This window comes from Scyliorhinus torazame, chromosome 14 (genome assembly GCF_047496885.1).
Source record: "Scyliorhinus torazame isolate Kashiwa2021f chromosome 14, sScyTor2.1, whole genome shotgun sequence".
NCBI lineage: Eukaryota > Metazoa > Chordata > Chondrichthyes > Carcharhiniformes > Scyliorhinidae > Scyliorhinus > Scyliorhinus torazame.
Window position 1 is genome coordinate 182,147,890 of NC_092720.1, and position 17,141 is coordinate 182,165,030.

General features: G+C 48.3%; 1 protein-coding gene across 1 annotated transcript in view; it reads right to left on the reverse strand.

Moving 5' to 3' along the window:
• Positions 1-17,141, reverse strand: part of LOC140390255 (netrin-G1-like) — a 94,550-nt gene that overhangs the window by 23,333 nt on the left and 54,076 nt on the right. Inside the window, exon 2 of the mRNA XM_072475260.1 lies at positions 13,077-13,869. Within this exon, the coding sequence (XP_072331361.1) occupies positions 13,077-13,316 (240 nt within the window). The 5' untranslated portion in view covers positions 13,317-13,869. The remainder of the gene's footprint in view (positions 1-13,076; positions 13,870-17,141) is intronic.

Sequence of the window (17,141 nt, forward strand, 5' to 3'; positions counted from 1 at the left end):
ACTGAAACACAAAGAGGAATCTCGGGAGGACCACCATCTTAACCGCCTGCACCCTCCCTGCCATATCCCATCTCTTGAAATCCTCCTCCATCTGTTCCACCAACCGCGTTAAATTTAACCTGTGCAATGTGCCCCAATTCTTAGCTATCTGGATCCCCAGGTAACGAAAGTCCCTTGTTACCTTCCTCAGCGGTAGGTCCTCTATTTCTCTACTCTGCTCCCCTGGATGCACCACAAACAACTCACTTTTCCCCATGTTCAATTTATACCCTGAAAAATCCCCAAACTCCTCAAGTATCCGCATTATTTCTGGCATCCCCTCCGCCGGGTCCGCCACGTATAGTAGCAAATCGTCCGCATACAAAGATACCCGGTGCTCTTCTCCTCCCCTAAGTACTCCCCTCCACTTCTTGGAACCCCTCAACGCTATCGCCAGGGGCTCAATCGCCAGTGCAAACAATAATGGGGACAGAGGGCATCCCTGCCTTGTCCCTCTATGGAGCCGAAAATATGCAGATCCCCGTCCATTCGTGACCACGCTCGCCACTGGGGCCCTATACAACAGCTGCACCCATCTAACATACCCCTCTCCAAAACCAAATCTCCTCAACACCTCCCACAAATAATCCCACTCCACTCTATCAAATGCTTTCTCGGCATCCATCGCCACTACTATCTCCATTTCTCCCTCTGGTGGGGCCATCATCATTACCCCTAACAACCTCCGTATATTCGTGTTCAGCTGTCTCCCCTTCACAAACCCAGTTTGGTCCTCGTGGACCACCCCCGGGACACATTCCTCTATTCTCATTGCCATTACCTTGGCCAGGACCTTGGCATCTACATTTAGGAGGGAAATAGGTCTATAGGACCCGCATTGTAGCGGGTCCTTTTCCTTCTTTAAGAGAAGCGATATCATTGCTTCAGACATAGTCGGGGGCAGTTGTCCCCTTTCCTTTGCCTCATTAAAGGTCCTCGTCAGTACCGGGGCGAGCAAGTCCACATATTTTCTATAGAATTCGACTGGGAATCCATCCGGTCCCGGGGCCTTTCCTGCCTGCATGCTCCTAATTCCTTTCACCACTTCTTGTACCTCGATCTGTGCTCCCAGTCCCACCCTTTCCTGCTCTTCCACCTTGGGAAATTCCAGCCGATCCAAGAAGCCCATCATTCTCTCCCTCCCATCCGGGGGTTGAGCTTCATATAATTTTTTATAAAATGTCTTGAACACTCCATTCACTCTCTCCGCTCCCCGCTCCATCTCTCCTTCCTCATCCCTCACTCCCCCTATTTCCCTCGCTGCTCCCCTTTTCCTCAATTGGTGTGCCAGCAACCTGCTCGCCTTCTCCCCATATTCGTACTGTACACCCTGTGCCTTCCTCCATTGTGCCTCTGCAGTGCCTGTAGTCAGCAAGTCAAATTCTACATGTAGCCTTTGCCTTTCCCTGTACAGTCCCTCCTCCGGTGCTTCCGCATATTGTCTGTCCACCCTCAAAAGTTCTTGCAGCAACCGCTCCCGTTCCTTACTCTCCTGCTTCCCTTTATGTGCCCTTATTGATATCAGCTCCCCTCTAACCACCGCCTTCAACGCCTCCCAGACCACTCCCACCTGGACCTCCCCATTATCAATGAGTTCCAAGTACTTTTCAATGCACCCCCTCACCCTTAGACACACCCCCTCATCTGCCATTAGTCCCATGTCCATTCTCCAGGGTGGGCGCCCTCCTGTTTCCTCCCCTATCTCCAAGTCCACCCAGTGTGGAGCGTGATCCGAAATGGCTATAGCCGTATACTCCGTTCCCCTCACCTTCGGGATCAATGCCCTACCCAGCACAAAAAAGTCTATTCGCGAGTAGACTTTATGGACATAGGAGAAAAACGAGAACTCCTTACTCCTAGGTCTGCTAAATCTCCACGGGTCTACACCTCCCATCTGCTCCATAAAATCTTTAAGCACCTTGGCTGCTGCCAGCCTCCTTCCAGTCCTGGACTTCGACCTATCCAGCCCTGGTTCCAACACCGTATTAAAATCTCCCCCCATTATCAGCTTTCCCATCTCTAGGTCCGGAATGCGTCCTAGCATCCGCCTCATAAAATTGGCATCATCCCAGTTCGGGGCATATACGTTTACCAAAACCACCGTCTCCCCCTGTAGTTTGCCACTCACCATCACGTATCTGCCCCCGTTATCCGCCACTATAGTCTTTGCCTCGAACATTACCCGCTTCCCCACTAATATAGCCACCCCCCTGTTTTTCGCATCTAGCCCCGAATGGAACACCTGCCCCACCCATCCTTTGCGTAGCCTAACCTGGTCTATCAGTTTCAGGTGCGTTTCCTGTAACATAACCACATCTGCCTTAAGTTTCTTAAGGTGTGCGAGTACCCGTGCCCTCTTTATCGGCCCGTTCAGCCCTCTCACGTTCCACGTGATCAGCCGAGTTGGGGGGCTTCCTACCCCCCTCCCTTGTCGATTAGCCATCACCTTTTTCCAGCTCCTCACCCAGTTCCCACGCAGCTCTATCTCCCCCAGGCGGTGCCCCCCCGCCCATCCTCTCCCATACCAGCTCCCCCCTCTCCCCAGCAGCAGCAACCCAGTAATTCCCCCCTCCCACCCCCCCGCTAGATCCCCCGCTAGCGTAATTACTCCCCCCATGTTGCTCCCAGAAGTCAGCAAACTCTGGCTGACCTCGGCTTCCCCCCGTGACCTCGGCTCGCACCGTGCGACGCCCCCTCCTTCCTGCTTCTCTATTCCCGCCATGATTATCATAGCGCGGGAACCAAGCCCGCGCTTCTCCCTTGGCCCCGCCCCCAATGGCCAACGCCCCATCTCCTCCACCTCCCCTCCTCCCCCCATCACCACCTGGGGGAGAGAGAAAAGTTACCACATCGCAGGATTAGTACATAAAACCCCTCTTTGCCCCCCACATTCGCCCCACCACTTTGTTCGAACGTTCTTTTTAATAACCCGCTCATTCCAGTTTTTCTTTCACAATAGAAGTCCACGCTTCATCCGCCGTCTCAAAGTAGTGGTGCCTCCCTCGATATGTGACCCACAGTCTTGCCGGTTGCAGCATTCCAAATTTTATCTTCTTTTTATGAAGCACCGCCTTGGCCCGATTAAAGCTCGCCCTCCTTCTCGCCACCTCCGCACTCCAGTCTTGATAAACGCGGATCACCGCGTTCTCCCATTTACTGCTCCGAGTTTTCTTCGCCCATCTAAGGACCATTTCTCTATCCTTAAAATGGAGGAATCTCACCACTATGGCTCTGGGAATTTCTCCTGCTCTCGGTCCTCGCGCCATCACTCGGTATGCTCCCTCCACCTCCAACGGACCCGCCGGGGCCTCCACTCCCATTAACGAGTGCAGCATCGTGCTCACATATGCCCCGACGTCCGCTCCCTCCACACCTTCAGGAAGACCAAGAATCCTCAGGTTGTTCCTCCTTGCGTTGTTTTCCAGTGCCTCCAACCTTTCCACACATCGTTTCTGATGTGCCTCCTGCGTCTCCGTCTTCACCACCAGGCCCTGTATATCGTCCTCATTCTCGGCTGCCTTTGTCTTCACTACCCGAAGCTCCCGCTCCTGGGTCTTTTGTTCCTCCTTTAGCCCTTCGATCGCCTGTAGTATCGGGGCCAACAGCTCTTTCTTCATTTCCTTTTTTATCTCTTCCACACAGCATTTCAAGAACTCTTGTTGTTCAGGGCCCCATGTTAAACTGCCACCTTCCGACGCCATCTTGGTTTTTGCTTGCCTTCCTTGCCGCTGTTCTAAAGGATCCACTGCAATCTGGCCACTCTCTCCTTTTTCCATCCATATCCAGGGGGGATTCCCTTCTGGTTTACCGCACAGTGTTTTTAGCCGTCAAAATTGCCGTTGGGGCTCCTATCAAGAGCCCAAAAGTCCGTTTCACAGGGAGGTGCCGAAACGTGCGACTCAGCTGGTCATCGCCGCACCCGGAAGTCAAGTTTTGCTTTGCTATACTTTGTCCCTGCTTTCAGATAATTGATATAGATTGTGAACAGTCGAGGTTCGAGGACTGACCCGTATGGCACTCCGCTAGTTGTACTTCATCAGCCTGAGAAGGACCCATTTTTCCCAACCCTCCGCTTTCTGTCAGTCAACCAATTCTCAATCCAATCTAGTACTCTGCCCCCAATCCCCTGCAATCTCACCTTCTGGATTAGTCTTTCATGTGGCACCTTGTCAAATCCCTTCTCAAAATCTACATATACCACATCCACACGTTCCCCATTATCCACTTTGCTGGTTACATCCTCAAAGAACTCAAGCAAGTTTGTCAAGCATGATTTACCCTTCATCATGCTGACACTGTGTGTGTAAGTTTATGTTTGTCTGTGTGTGTGTATGTGTCTGTGTCTAGGTGTCTGTGTGTGCATGTATGTGTGTGGGTGGGTGTATATACATGTGTGTGCGTGTGTGTATATATGTGTGCATGTGGTGTGGTGGGGTGGGGCTGGGAGTGTCAGGGAAGAGGGCAGTGCAAAAGAGAGATAGAAATAGAGAGCAGAATGCCACATTCTGGGCAGGGGTGGGGCCATAAAATGAACGAGCCGATCAAAAGACGGTTGACTTCAGCGCGACTGAAAATTCGCATGGCCATAAAAGTACACGCTGAAAAAATGACAGAAAAGAGATGTGAAAAGAGGAAGAACGAGAAAGAAACAACTTGTTTTATTGTACCTTCTTAGCCCAGAAATTATGTTTTGAAGTGAAATCATTATTGCAATGTAGGATGCACCACCCTCACTGTTTACACAGTAAGGTCCCACACAGAGAAATTAGATTATGACCAGAGAAACTGATTTTTGGGATCTTGATTGAAGGATAAATATTGGTCGAGCACACTGGGTGAGGGCACTACAATAGGAGTGTCAGCTTGGATAATGGGCCCAATTCTCTAGGGTGGCTCTTGATCCCGCGAACTTGCCTGCCTGTTTCTATGTTTGGAATTAAATTTGCTCCTGGGTGTAAGAGAGAATGGGAAACAGAGAGAGAGAGACTCATCTCATTTCAAATCGTTTGCTTGGAAAATCCATCGCCTGACTCAGGGTCAGGGGGTCAGTCAGTAACATCCACAGCAACGATAAATAATTCTTCAAATGTTCTCCTCTCTCAGCAGCTAAAGTGAGCAGAACATTCCGAGAAAGAAGAGAGCAGTGCGGGCGCTTTGAACCAGGTACAAAGAGATTAGTAATAGTTCAATGAGATATTGGGGAGTGGGGGGGGGGGGATGAGGATTAAAGGGGATGATGTCGACAGCCTCAAATTTAATCCACTCTCTCTCAGACCCACCCATCTCCATTAGGGTATTACACCTTTAGTCACAGAAACAATAGACTGTGCTATTATAGAGCGAATGTACCATCTCACTCACTCCCGGTATCTCACCCACAGTCAAATTATGACCGGATGGCCAGCACGGTGGCACAATGGATTAGCCCTGTTGCCTCACGGTGCCAAGGTCCCAGGTTCAATCCCGGCTCTGAGTCACTCTCCGTGTGGAGTTTGCACATTCTCCCCGTGTCTGCGTGGATTTCGCCCCCACAACCCAAAAGATGTGCAGGCTAGGTGGATTGGCCACACTAAATTGCCCCTTAATTGGACAAAAGAAATGAATTGGGTACTCTGAATTTATATTATTTTTAAAAATTGTGACCGGAGAACTCCAGCTGTTGGGATTATCTGTTCTGGCTGGCAGCGCACTCCCGCCTGTGGGCTTACCAGCGCCTTGGGTGATTCAATGGGAAATCCCATCGACAAGCGCAAGAGAATTCTGCTGCCAGGGAATGACATACCGCCGAGAAACACGGGGATGAGGGCCGGAGAGAATTCAGCCCTGTGTCTCACTGTATCCCGTGTCCCATCCCTCTCCTACAGCGTGGAATCCCATCTGCCCACAGAATCCCTGACCTGTTGTTTTGGGCAGAGTCACTGTTTGAGTTTTGTTTGAAGTTTGAGAAACACTCAAATCAATCACGCAAATTGACATTAAAATGGATTTGGATGCAAATACTTTGAACAGAGGCCAGAGATTAATCAAATGGGGGATTATAGAGTCAGTGGAACATTCCATTTACAACACCAAGATCGATGGGAATTAACTGACGTCTTTTAGTCTGGAAGAGCCAAGAAAATAATCATCTCATCTCCATCAGCAAAGAGCGGCCACTTCCACCTGTGTAACATCGTTTGGCTCAATCCCATCTGCTGTTGAAATCCTCAGCACAGACTCTATACCTGACAGACTCAACAGTTTCAACACTATCCTGACCAGCCTCTGTAAACTGAAGATCATCCAAAAATGCTGCCCACGACAAATCCCATTCACCCAGTGCCCCAGTGCTTGATGAATCACAGAAGTTTATTTGAATGGGTGTAAATTGAGAGAGGTGGATACTCAGCAAGACTTCGGATTCCCCGTTCAGCAGTCGCTGAAAGTAAGCGCGCAGGGACATCAGGCAGAAAAGGCGGCAAATGATATCTCGGCCTTCATAGAGCGTAGGAATAGGGATGTTTTACTGCAATTGTATGGGGGGATGGTGAGGCTACACCTGGAGTATTGTAAGCAATTTTGGTGTCCTTGTCTGAGGAAGATTGTTTTTCCTATGGAGGAAATGTTGCAAAGGTTTACCAAGCTGATTCCTGGGATGGCAGGACGGTCATATGAGGAGAGATTAAATCAGTTAGGATTATATTAATTGGAGTTTAGAAGAGTGAGAGGGAATCACGTAAAAAGTTACAAAATTCTACAGGATTAGACAGGGTAGATTCAGAAAGAATGTTTCTGATGGTGGGGGGGGGGTAGTCCAGAACAGGGGTCAAAGGTTAAGATACGTCCTTTTAGAACCGAGGTGGTGGTGTTGGTGGGAGGGGGATGATTCACCCAGAGAGTGGTGAAACTGTGGTAGTCGCTACCATAGAAAGTTGTTGAGGCCAAAATGTTGTGTAAATTGAAGAACTAGTTCTTGAGGCTAAAGGGATCAAGCGATAGGTTGGGGGGGGGGGGGGGGGGGTGAGGGGGGGGGGGGGGGGGGGCGGGGAGGTATTGAACTTGATGATCAGCCATGATCATAATGAATGGCGGAGCAGGCTCGAATGGCCTCCTCCCGCTTCTATTTCTATGTATGTTACGGTGCAGAAGGAGGAAATTTGGCTCAGCCACTGTTTCTGCATCGGCTCTCCAAACGCACATTAATACATTGTCCCACCCCCCCACCCCTACCCTGCCCATTGTTTCTGTTCAAATAAACATCGAAAGACCTCTGGAATACTTTGATTGAACGTCCCCCCACCACAATTCCAGGCCGTGCATTCCAGACTCGAACCACTCTCCCGCCACATTTGCTTCTTTTGCAAATCACTATAAATCTGTGTCCTCCCGGCCTCGGTTCTTTGACGAGTGGGAGAAGTTTCTTGGCATATTGAGTCCTGGTCTGGCAAAACGTCAACATTAATATTCTTGTGCAGCCTGTAATCTCTGTAAACTTTCCCAGCCACACAACCCTCTAATATCTCGGACATTCTTCTGTTCAGCATATCCCCAGTTTTAATCACCATTGGTCATGCCTCTGGCTACCATTGCCCTCAGCTCTGAATTTCCCTCCCGACTCTCTAGCACCTAATTATCTTGTCAGAACCATCATTAAACTGTTCCACAAACCATCCCTCCATTAAAACCATGCACAAATCATCCTCTATTAAACCCATCCACAAAGCATATTGCCCATCCCGAATTGCCTTTGACAAAGTGGTGGTGAGTCACCTTCTTGACAACTGAGTGCCTTGATTGACTGTTTCAGAAGGGGGCAGTTCAGGGTCAATGACACTGCTGGAGGTCTGGATTTACAGGGAAACCAGACCGATAAGGACAGCAGATTTTCTACCCTAAAGGAATATTCGTGAACTAGATGGGCTTTCATGACCATCAAAGTTTCATGGACACATAGTACTAAGATTTTTATTCCAGATTTATTTAATTAAATAAATTTAAATTCCCGAGGCAAGTTTTGAACTCATGTCAACAAACAAAGAGAACAAAGAAATGTACAGCACAGGAACAGGCCCTTCGGCCCTCCAAGCCCGTGCCGACCATGCTGCCCGACTAAACTACAATCTTCTACACTTCCTGGGTCCGTATCCCTCTATTCCCATCCTATTCATGTATTTGTCAAGATGCCCCTTAAATGTCACTATCGTCCCTCCTTCCACCATCTCCTCCGGTAGCGAGTTCCAGGCACCCACTACCCTCTGCGTAAAAAACTTGCCTCGTCCATCTACTCTAAACCTTGCCCCTCTCACCTTAAACCTATGCCCCCTAGTAATTGACCCCTCTAACCTGGGGAAAAGCCTCTGACTATCCACTCTGTCTATGCCCCTCATAATTTTGTATACCTCTATCAGGTCTCCCCTCAACCTCCTTCGTTCCAGTGAGAACAAACCGAGTTTATTCAACCGCTCCTCATAGCTAATGCCCTCCATACCAGGCAACATTCTGGTAAATCTCTTCTGCAACCTCTCTAAAGCCTCCACATCCTTCTGGTAGTGTGGCAACCAGAATTGAACACTATACTCCAAGTGTGGCCTAACTAAGGTTCTATACAGCTGCAACATGACTTGCCAATTCTTATACTCAATGCCCCGGCCAATGAAGGCAAGCATGCCGTATGTCTTCTTGACTAAATTCTCCACCTGTGTTGCCCCTTTCAATGACCTGTGGACCTGTACTCCTAGATCTCTTTGACTTTCAATACTCTTGAGGGTTCTACCATTCACTGTATATTCCCTACCTCCATTAGACCTTCCAAAATGCATTACCTCACATTTGTCCAGATTAAACTCCATCTGCCATCTCTCCGCCCAAGTCTCCAAACAATCTAAATCCTGCTGTATCCTCCGACAGTCCTCATCGCTATCCGCAATTCCACCAACCTTTGTGTCGTCTGCAAACTTACTAATCAGACAAGTTACATTTTCCTCCAAATCATTTATATATACTACAAAGAGCAAAGGTCCCAGCACTGATCCCTGTGGAACACCACTGGTCACAGCCCTCCAATGAGAAAAGCATCCTTCCATTGCTACTCTCTGCCTTCTATGGCCTAGCCAGTTCTGCATCCACCTTGCCAGCTCACCCCTGATCCCGTGTGACTTCACCTTTTGTACTAGTCTACCATGAGGGACCTTGTCAAAGGCCTTACTGAAGTCCATATAGACAACACCCACTGCCCTACCTGCATCAATCATCTTAGTGACCTCCTCGAAAAACTCTATCAAGTTAGTGAGACACGACCTCCCCTTCACAAAACCGTGCTGCCTCTCACTAATACGTCCATTTGCTTCCAAATGGGAGTCAAATGTCTGTGGAACATTAGCCTAGATCACTGGTCTGTTAGTCCCATAACATAACCACTGATATCGAATTACATTTACATTTTGTCTAATTTACAGTTCAAGTAAAATCCATTGAAATGCAAAGTAAATCAAATTCATCCCATTGCATGTTGACTCACACATTCAATTGATGAGTTAATCTGATTGAGCATTTGCTGTTTTTCCGTGAAGAGCAAGGATTCTGAATCACTCTTTGCTCTGATATCCTTTGTTAACCAGCGTCAGAGACGGACTGTCTCGTCTCCTAATAATAATAAAAATAATAATAATAATAATCGCTTATTGTCACAAGTAGGCTTCAATGAAGTTACTGTGAAAAGCCCGTAGTCACCACATTCTGGCGCCTGGTGGGGGAGGCTGGTAAGGAAATTACTCTGTATGTGCGGAGTCTGCATGTTCTCCTGTGTCTGCATGGCTTTCCTCCGGGTGCTCCGGTTTCCACACACAAGTCCTGAAAGACGTGCGTTTTCGGTGAATTGGACATTCTGAATTCTCCCTCAGTGTACCCGAACAGGCGCTGGAATGCGGCGACTAGGGGCTTTTCACAGTCATTTCATTGCAGTGTTAATGTAAGCCTCCTTGTGACATTAATAAAGATTATTATAAAGACTGGGTGTATGTGTGCACGCTTGTGCTGAACCTGCGTTGAAGGGGATGAGAGAAAGGGGCAAGGTGACAGGTCAATAACTTAATCTTTGAACTCCTGCCAATGTTGTCGAGGGAAGCGTCAGGATGTCTGTTGAAAAGTGCTGTCTGTTCAGGTCAGGTTGGAAGAGGGAAACGACAATGAATAAACGACCATAAGAACCAGGAGCAGGATTAGGCAATTCAGCCCCTCAAACCCGTTCAGCCATTCAATACGATGATAGCTGATCTCCTTTCAGCCTCAACTCAACTTTCCTGCCCGTTCTCCGTAACCCTTCAACACATTACTTATTAAAAAACCTCCTCCTAATTTTACACAATGTCCCAGCTTCCACCAAACTCTGGGGTACTGAATTCCACAGATTCGCCAGTCTTCTGAGATAAGTTATTTCTCTTCATCCTTGTTTTAAATCTGCTACGTCTTATTCTCAAACTATGACCTTTTGTTCGAGTTTGCCCCGAAGAGGAATCACCCGCTCTGCGTCTACTGTGTAAATACCTTTTATCATTTTACAGACCCCCCACCCCCCCGACTCCAGTATTTCCCTCACCTAGTCTCAAACCCCAGTGGGGGACTGGTACTGCCAGTCTCTGGATTACTGCTTCAGTCATGTCACCCCAACACCACCCATACCCCCGGGACATTATATCACCACAGCATCTGTGCAGGAATTGATGTCTTTGCACAAACGTCACAGCCACAGGCTGAATACATTCTCACCCTGGAGTCTTTCCGTCTCATTCACCCACTCCACACTGAATATAGAATCAGAAAGCAGAAACTCTGGAGACGGAGCAGATTGGGAAGGGAGGAACAAAGGCATGTGTCAAAAAAACAGTTACAGAATCAAAAATATAAATTACGAGTGAAACGCCTCCAAATTTGGGCACGTTCTTTGGGCGTTATCTGGTCATAATTGTGGACTGGAAACCAATATTAATTATTCAATGAAGACCAATGGAAGCAGATGATCTGGTTATTATCGTGTTGCTCTCTCTTGTGATCTTGCTGTGCACTACTATCCTTCAGAAAGTTATCCATTGCCTTGAGGGCAGCAAGGTGGCACAGTGATTAGCACTGCTGCCTCACAGCTCCAGGGTCCCAGGTTCAATTCCAGCCTTGGGTTACTGTCTGTGTGGAGTTTACACTTTCTCCCCGTGTCTGCATAGATTTCTTCCGGGTGCTCCGGTTTCCTCCCACATTACAAAGATGTGCAGGTTAGGTGGATTGGCCATGTTAAATTGCCCCTTAGTGTCCAAAAGGTTAGGTAGGGTTACTGGGATGGGGTGGAAGCATGGGCTTAAGTGGGGTGCTCTTTCAAAGGCCGGTGCAGACTCGATGGGTCAAATAGCCTCCTTCTGCACTGTAAATTGTATGATTCTATGTGCTTTGGGACATCCCAAAGTGGTGAAAATGAGAGTCACATCGAATCTGGTCCCATTGGATCCCAGGCAGTATTTCAAACACAGCTCCAACCATGCAACATGGAATAGTTGGAAGATTTACCCCAAAGACTGGTCGTATTTTTTATAACAGCTTACGAATTGACTTGGAGAATAATTCCCTCTGATGAACTACATGTTCATAATAAATTATAAATTTTTAATTATTGCTGAAGCAGATGGATTACTAAATCAGCAGATTCCCCTCGAACAATGATGTAGGAGCTAATTTTCCTAAGAAGATGATTCATTTAACAAGAGGATAATTAATATTCAGAAACAACCTTGAATTTACATCCAAATGACTTCATTGTCAGACAGTGTGTATGGGACTGGAAGCCAATCAGATCAGATTGCCAGGCAGAGAGTGCGGAGATTCCAACAACACTCACCGGAATCCAGTCTGGAGACTCCGGGGTGGAAAATCAGACCTCCTGAAAATCAGGGGTCTCCCAACAATCCTGGAGAATAATAATCTTCATTATTATCACAAGTAGGCTTACATTAACACTGCAATGAGGTTGCTGTGAAAATCTCCTTGTCGCCAAACTCCGAGGTCTGTACGGATACACTGAGGGAGAATTCAGAATGCCCAGTTCACCTAACAAGCATGTCTTTCGGGACGTGTGGGAGGAAACTGGAGCACCCGGAGGAAACCCACGCAGAAACAGGGAGAACAAGCAGACTCCGCACAGATAGTGACCCAAGCCGGGAATCAAACCTGGGACCCTGGCGCTGTGAAGCAACAGTGCTAACCATTGTGCTACCATGCCGCCCATAAACTGAATGTTACAGATATCAGTGACCAGAAACACAACTGGGCAGCTTCCCCACTGGATATTGAATAGGATCAGAATCACAACATTGTTTCAGAGCAGAAGCAGGCCATTCAGCCCATCATGTCTGCACCAGCACTCTGAATGAGCAATTCACACGTGTCATTCCCCTGGCTTCACCCCATAATCCGACAGATTAGAAGCTCGATTCAGCATTTGCCTACTGGAGATATTAGAGAGAGTCCATATGTCCAATGGGGGCAGGGTCACTATACCACACTGGAGTTATTGGACGGAGACCAATACCCCACTGGAGATATTAGATAGAGTCCATATACGCTACTGGAGATACTGGGCAGTCGATATACCCCATTGGAGATACTGGCCAGTCGATATACCCCATTGGAGATACTGGACAGAGTCCATATAGCCCAATGGATCAGAAACATATTTGGACATATTCCCCGAGGAGATGTAATCCCAGATTCTCCAGTCACTCCACATTAATTGAGCCTCTAATTCCACCAAACATTCTAGTGAATCTTCTCTGCAACCTCTCCAAGGCCCTACATCCTTCCAAAAGTGTAGTGTCCAGAATTGAACACGATACCTCAGCTAGGATCTACCCAGTGCTTTATAAATGTTTCCCATATCTTCCTTGCGTTTGTACTCAATGCCCGTTAACTAATCCAGTGTGGGAGTTTGGATAGATTTCACTTTGATAAGGGCAGTTCAGTGAGTGTCCAATCACAGTGTGATACACAACAGATGCTAGTTCGGAAAGGATTCCACTCACCAGTGTGCAGTACATCTCAGGGCTGTCTCCACATGTATTATTGGGAGGATCCAACTTGATCTTCAGGAATTTGGTGAGCAGGTTGGCCTCAGGCTGGCAGGCCATGTAATCCCAACTCATTCCCTGGTCCCAGTAAAGCCGAGTCTTACACAGGTCATAGTGACCCCAGGACGGGAAGTGCTGGGCGGCAAGAGACAGAGTCACACAGAGGGTCTGAATGGTCAGACTGGACAGACACATCACTCCAACTGGATACCAATGGGAGAGGGAGGGAATCTCAGTCTGTGTGAGGATGATTCAGGGAGTCTCCACTCTGAATGGGCCCTCACACAGAGAGGAGGAATCTCAGTGGTGGAAAATGCTCAAGATGTTATGATGCCAGCTATTATCCAAGTGTCTTTGCTAATATTCCAGGTGTTTGGATTTCAGCTGTTTTCTCAGAGTTGGTGCTGATATTCCTGGTGTGAGGAATTCAGTTGCTTTCCCAGTGTTGGTGTTAATATTCTGGGTGTCACAATTCCAGCTGTTTTTCTCAGTGTTGATGCTGATATTCCAGCTGCTAGGATTCAACCTGTTTTTCCAGTGTCTGTGCTGATATTCTGGGTGTCACAATTCCAGCTGTTTTCCCAGTGTTGGTGCTGATATTCCGGGCATCAGGATTCCAGTTGTTTTTCCCAGCTGAAAGGCAGATGTTCTGATTGGCTGATCAGTCAGTATTGAGAGGCAATATGATGACTGCGGCCTGACAACATCTGTTTCCCATCGATCATCTCTTGCTTCTGGCGTCGATTCCCTGTTTGGAAAGGAAAATAAGTCATTAGATTTCAGAAAAGGTACTGCTCCTGACATTCAACCTTTAACCCCCATCCTCAGTATTTGTGTCATATCTGCTACAGATTTACAAAAATAGTGACCAGTTGCAAATCAATAAATTGCAGAAGGTAAGATTCCAACTGAGGCAAATGGCCAAAGATTCTGTTTATTTTGGGATGTGGATTAAGGGAGAAATTTAGGCTCACACAGTTGGGAGAATCCCTGTTACACTGAGAAAGCGTAGCAGTATGATCTTTCAGATCAACATGAGAAAGCATAAGGTGCCTGGGTCAAAACTGAAAGATGATGATTCACAGTGCGGTGGTCCCGCAAATCTGTCCAACTAAAAGTGCAGCAAACATTCATCATTGATTCTCTGACAATGCAGCTTAACCTCAGCAAAGACCCTCAGCCAGTGCAATGCTCCATCAGTTCTGACCCTCTGACAGTGCAGCACTCCCTCAGTACTGACCCTGTGACAGTGCAGCATTCCCACAGTACTGACTCTCTGAAAGTGCAGCATTCCCTCAGTACTGTCCCTCTGACAGTGCAGCACTCCCTCAGTACTGACCCTCTGACAGTGCAGCATTCCCTCAGTTCTGACCCTCTGACAGTGCAGCACTCCCTCAGTACTGACCCTCTGACAGTGCAGCAGTCCCTCAGTACTGACCCTGTGACAGTGCAGCATTCCCTCAGTACTGACCCTCTGACAGTGCAGCCCTCCCTCAGTACTGACCCCCTGACAGTGCAGCATTCCCTCAGTACTGACCCTCTGACAGTGCAGCACTCCCTCAGTACTGACCCTCTGACAGTGCAGCACTCCCTAGTACTGACCCTCTGACAGTGCAGCCCTCCCTCAGTACTGACCATCTGACAGTGCAGCACTCCCTCAGAACTGACCCTTTGACAGTGCAGCACACCCTCAGTACTGACCCTCTGACAATGCAGCACTCCCTCAGTACTGACCCTCTGACAGTGCAGCACTCCCTCAGTACTGACCCTCTGACAGTGCAGCACTCCCTCAGTACTGACCCTCTGACAGTGCAGCACTCCCTCAGTACTGACCCTCTGACAGTGCAGCACTCCCTCAGTACTGACCCTCTGACAATGCAGCACTCTCTCAGTACTAACCGTCTGACAATGCAGCACACCCTCAGTACTGACCCTCTGACAATGCAGCACTCCCTCAGTACTGACCCTCTGACAGTGCAGTACTTCCTCAGTACTGACCCTCTGACAGTGCAGCACACCCTCAGTACTGACCCTCTGACAATGCAGCACTCCCTCAGTACTGACCCTCTGACAGTGCAGCACTCCCTCAGTACTGACCCTCTGACAGTGCAGCACTCCCTCAGTACTGACCCTCTGACAGTGCAGCACACCCTCAGTACTGACCCTCTGACAATGCAGCACTCCCTCAGTACTGACCCTCTGACAGTGCAGCACTCCCTCAGTACTGACCCTCTGACAATGCAGCACTCCCTCAGTTCTGACCCTCTGACAATGCAGCACTCCCTCAGTACTGACCCTCTGACAAAGCAGCACTCCCTCAGTACTGACCCTCTGACAATGCAGCACTCCCTCAGAACAGAAATTGGTGTGTCAGCACCGATTCTGGATTTGAGTTTCTGGGATGGGATTGAATCAGCACCTTCAGGAGACGTCGAGCAAATCGTAAAAATAAAATAACTTTAACCACTGAGATGTCATCTGCTCCCAATGTCAGACCCAATCTCAGACCGTAATTCAATCAGTTCGTTCTGGAGATTTCAGCCGGAATATCAAAATAAAAAAATTATTAACATTGCTCCATCCTGTCCCTTCAATCTTAGCAGCAGTCAAAATGGGAAAGCAAAATTATTCTCAGTCTGATATTTCCTTTATATACTCGCATTAAACTGAATTTGTTAACCCAACCCATCGTCTAATTTAGAACCCTAGGTGTTACTCTGAGCTGTGATGACTAAATCGACTCGTACCAGGGATATTTATAACTAACTCACGAGAATAAATACTACGGAGTTCGATAAGCTGCTCCAATGTGAGCAGAAATAGTCTCTGAATATCTCACTACCTCCCACATAATGCTGTTCCCTCTTCAGCTCAAACGTCACAAACGACAGTCACATTCTGGGCCAAAAGTCACTGTTCAAAGCATCAAGTCACACACACCATCTACAATAAAACCAACGGCAAACTTTCACAATATCCTATGAAACCGTCAACACACACTCACCATCTCCAATCAAACCCCCCCGGCACACACTCACCATCTCCAATCAAACCCCCCCCGACACACACTCACCATCTCCAATCAAACCCCGACACACACTCACCATCTCCAATCAAACCCCCCGACACACACTCACCATCTCCAATCAAACCCCGACACACACTCACCATATCCAATCAAACCCCCCGACACACACTCACCACCTCCAACCAAACCCCCCCGACACACACTCACCACCTCCAATCAAACCCTCTGACACACACTCACCATCTCCAATCAAACCCCCCCGACACACACTCACCATCTCCAATCAAACCCCCCGACACACACTCACCATCTCCAATCAAACCCCCCGACACACACTCACCATCTCCAATCAAACCCCCCGACACACACTCACCACCTCCAATCAAACCCTCCGACACACACTCACCATCTCCAATCAAACCCCCCGACACACACTCACCATCTCCAATCAAACCCCCCGACACACACTCACCATCTCCAATCAAACCCACAACACACACTCACAATCTCCAATCAAACCCCCCGACACACACTCACCATCTCCAATCAAACCCCAACACACACTCACCATCTCCAATCAAACCCCCCCGACACACACTCACCATCTCCAATCAAACCCCCCCCGACACACACTCACCATCTCCAATCAAACCCCCCGATACACACTCACCATCTCCAATCAAACCCCCAACACACACTCACCATCTCCAATCAAACCCCCGACACACACTCACCATCTCCAATCAAACCCCCGACACACACTCACAATCTCCAATCAAACCCCCAACACACACTCACCATCTCCAATCAAACCCCTCCCGACACACACTCACCATCTCCAATCAAACCCCGACACACACTCACCATCTCCAATCAAACCCCCCGACACACACTCACCATCTCCAATCAAACCCCCCCCGACACACACTCACCATCTCCAATCAAACCCCGCCGACACACACTCACCATCTCCAATCAAACCCCCCGATACA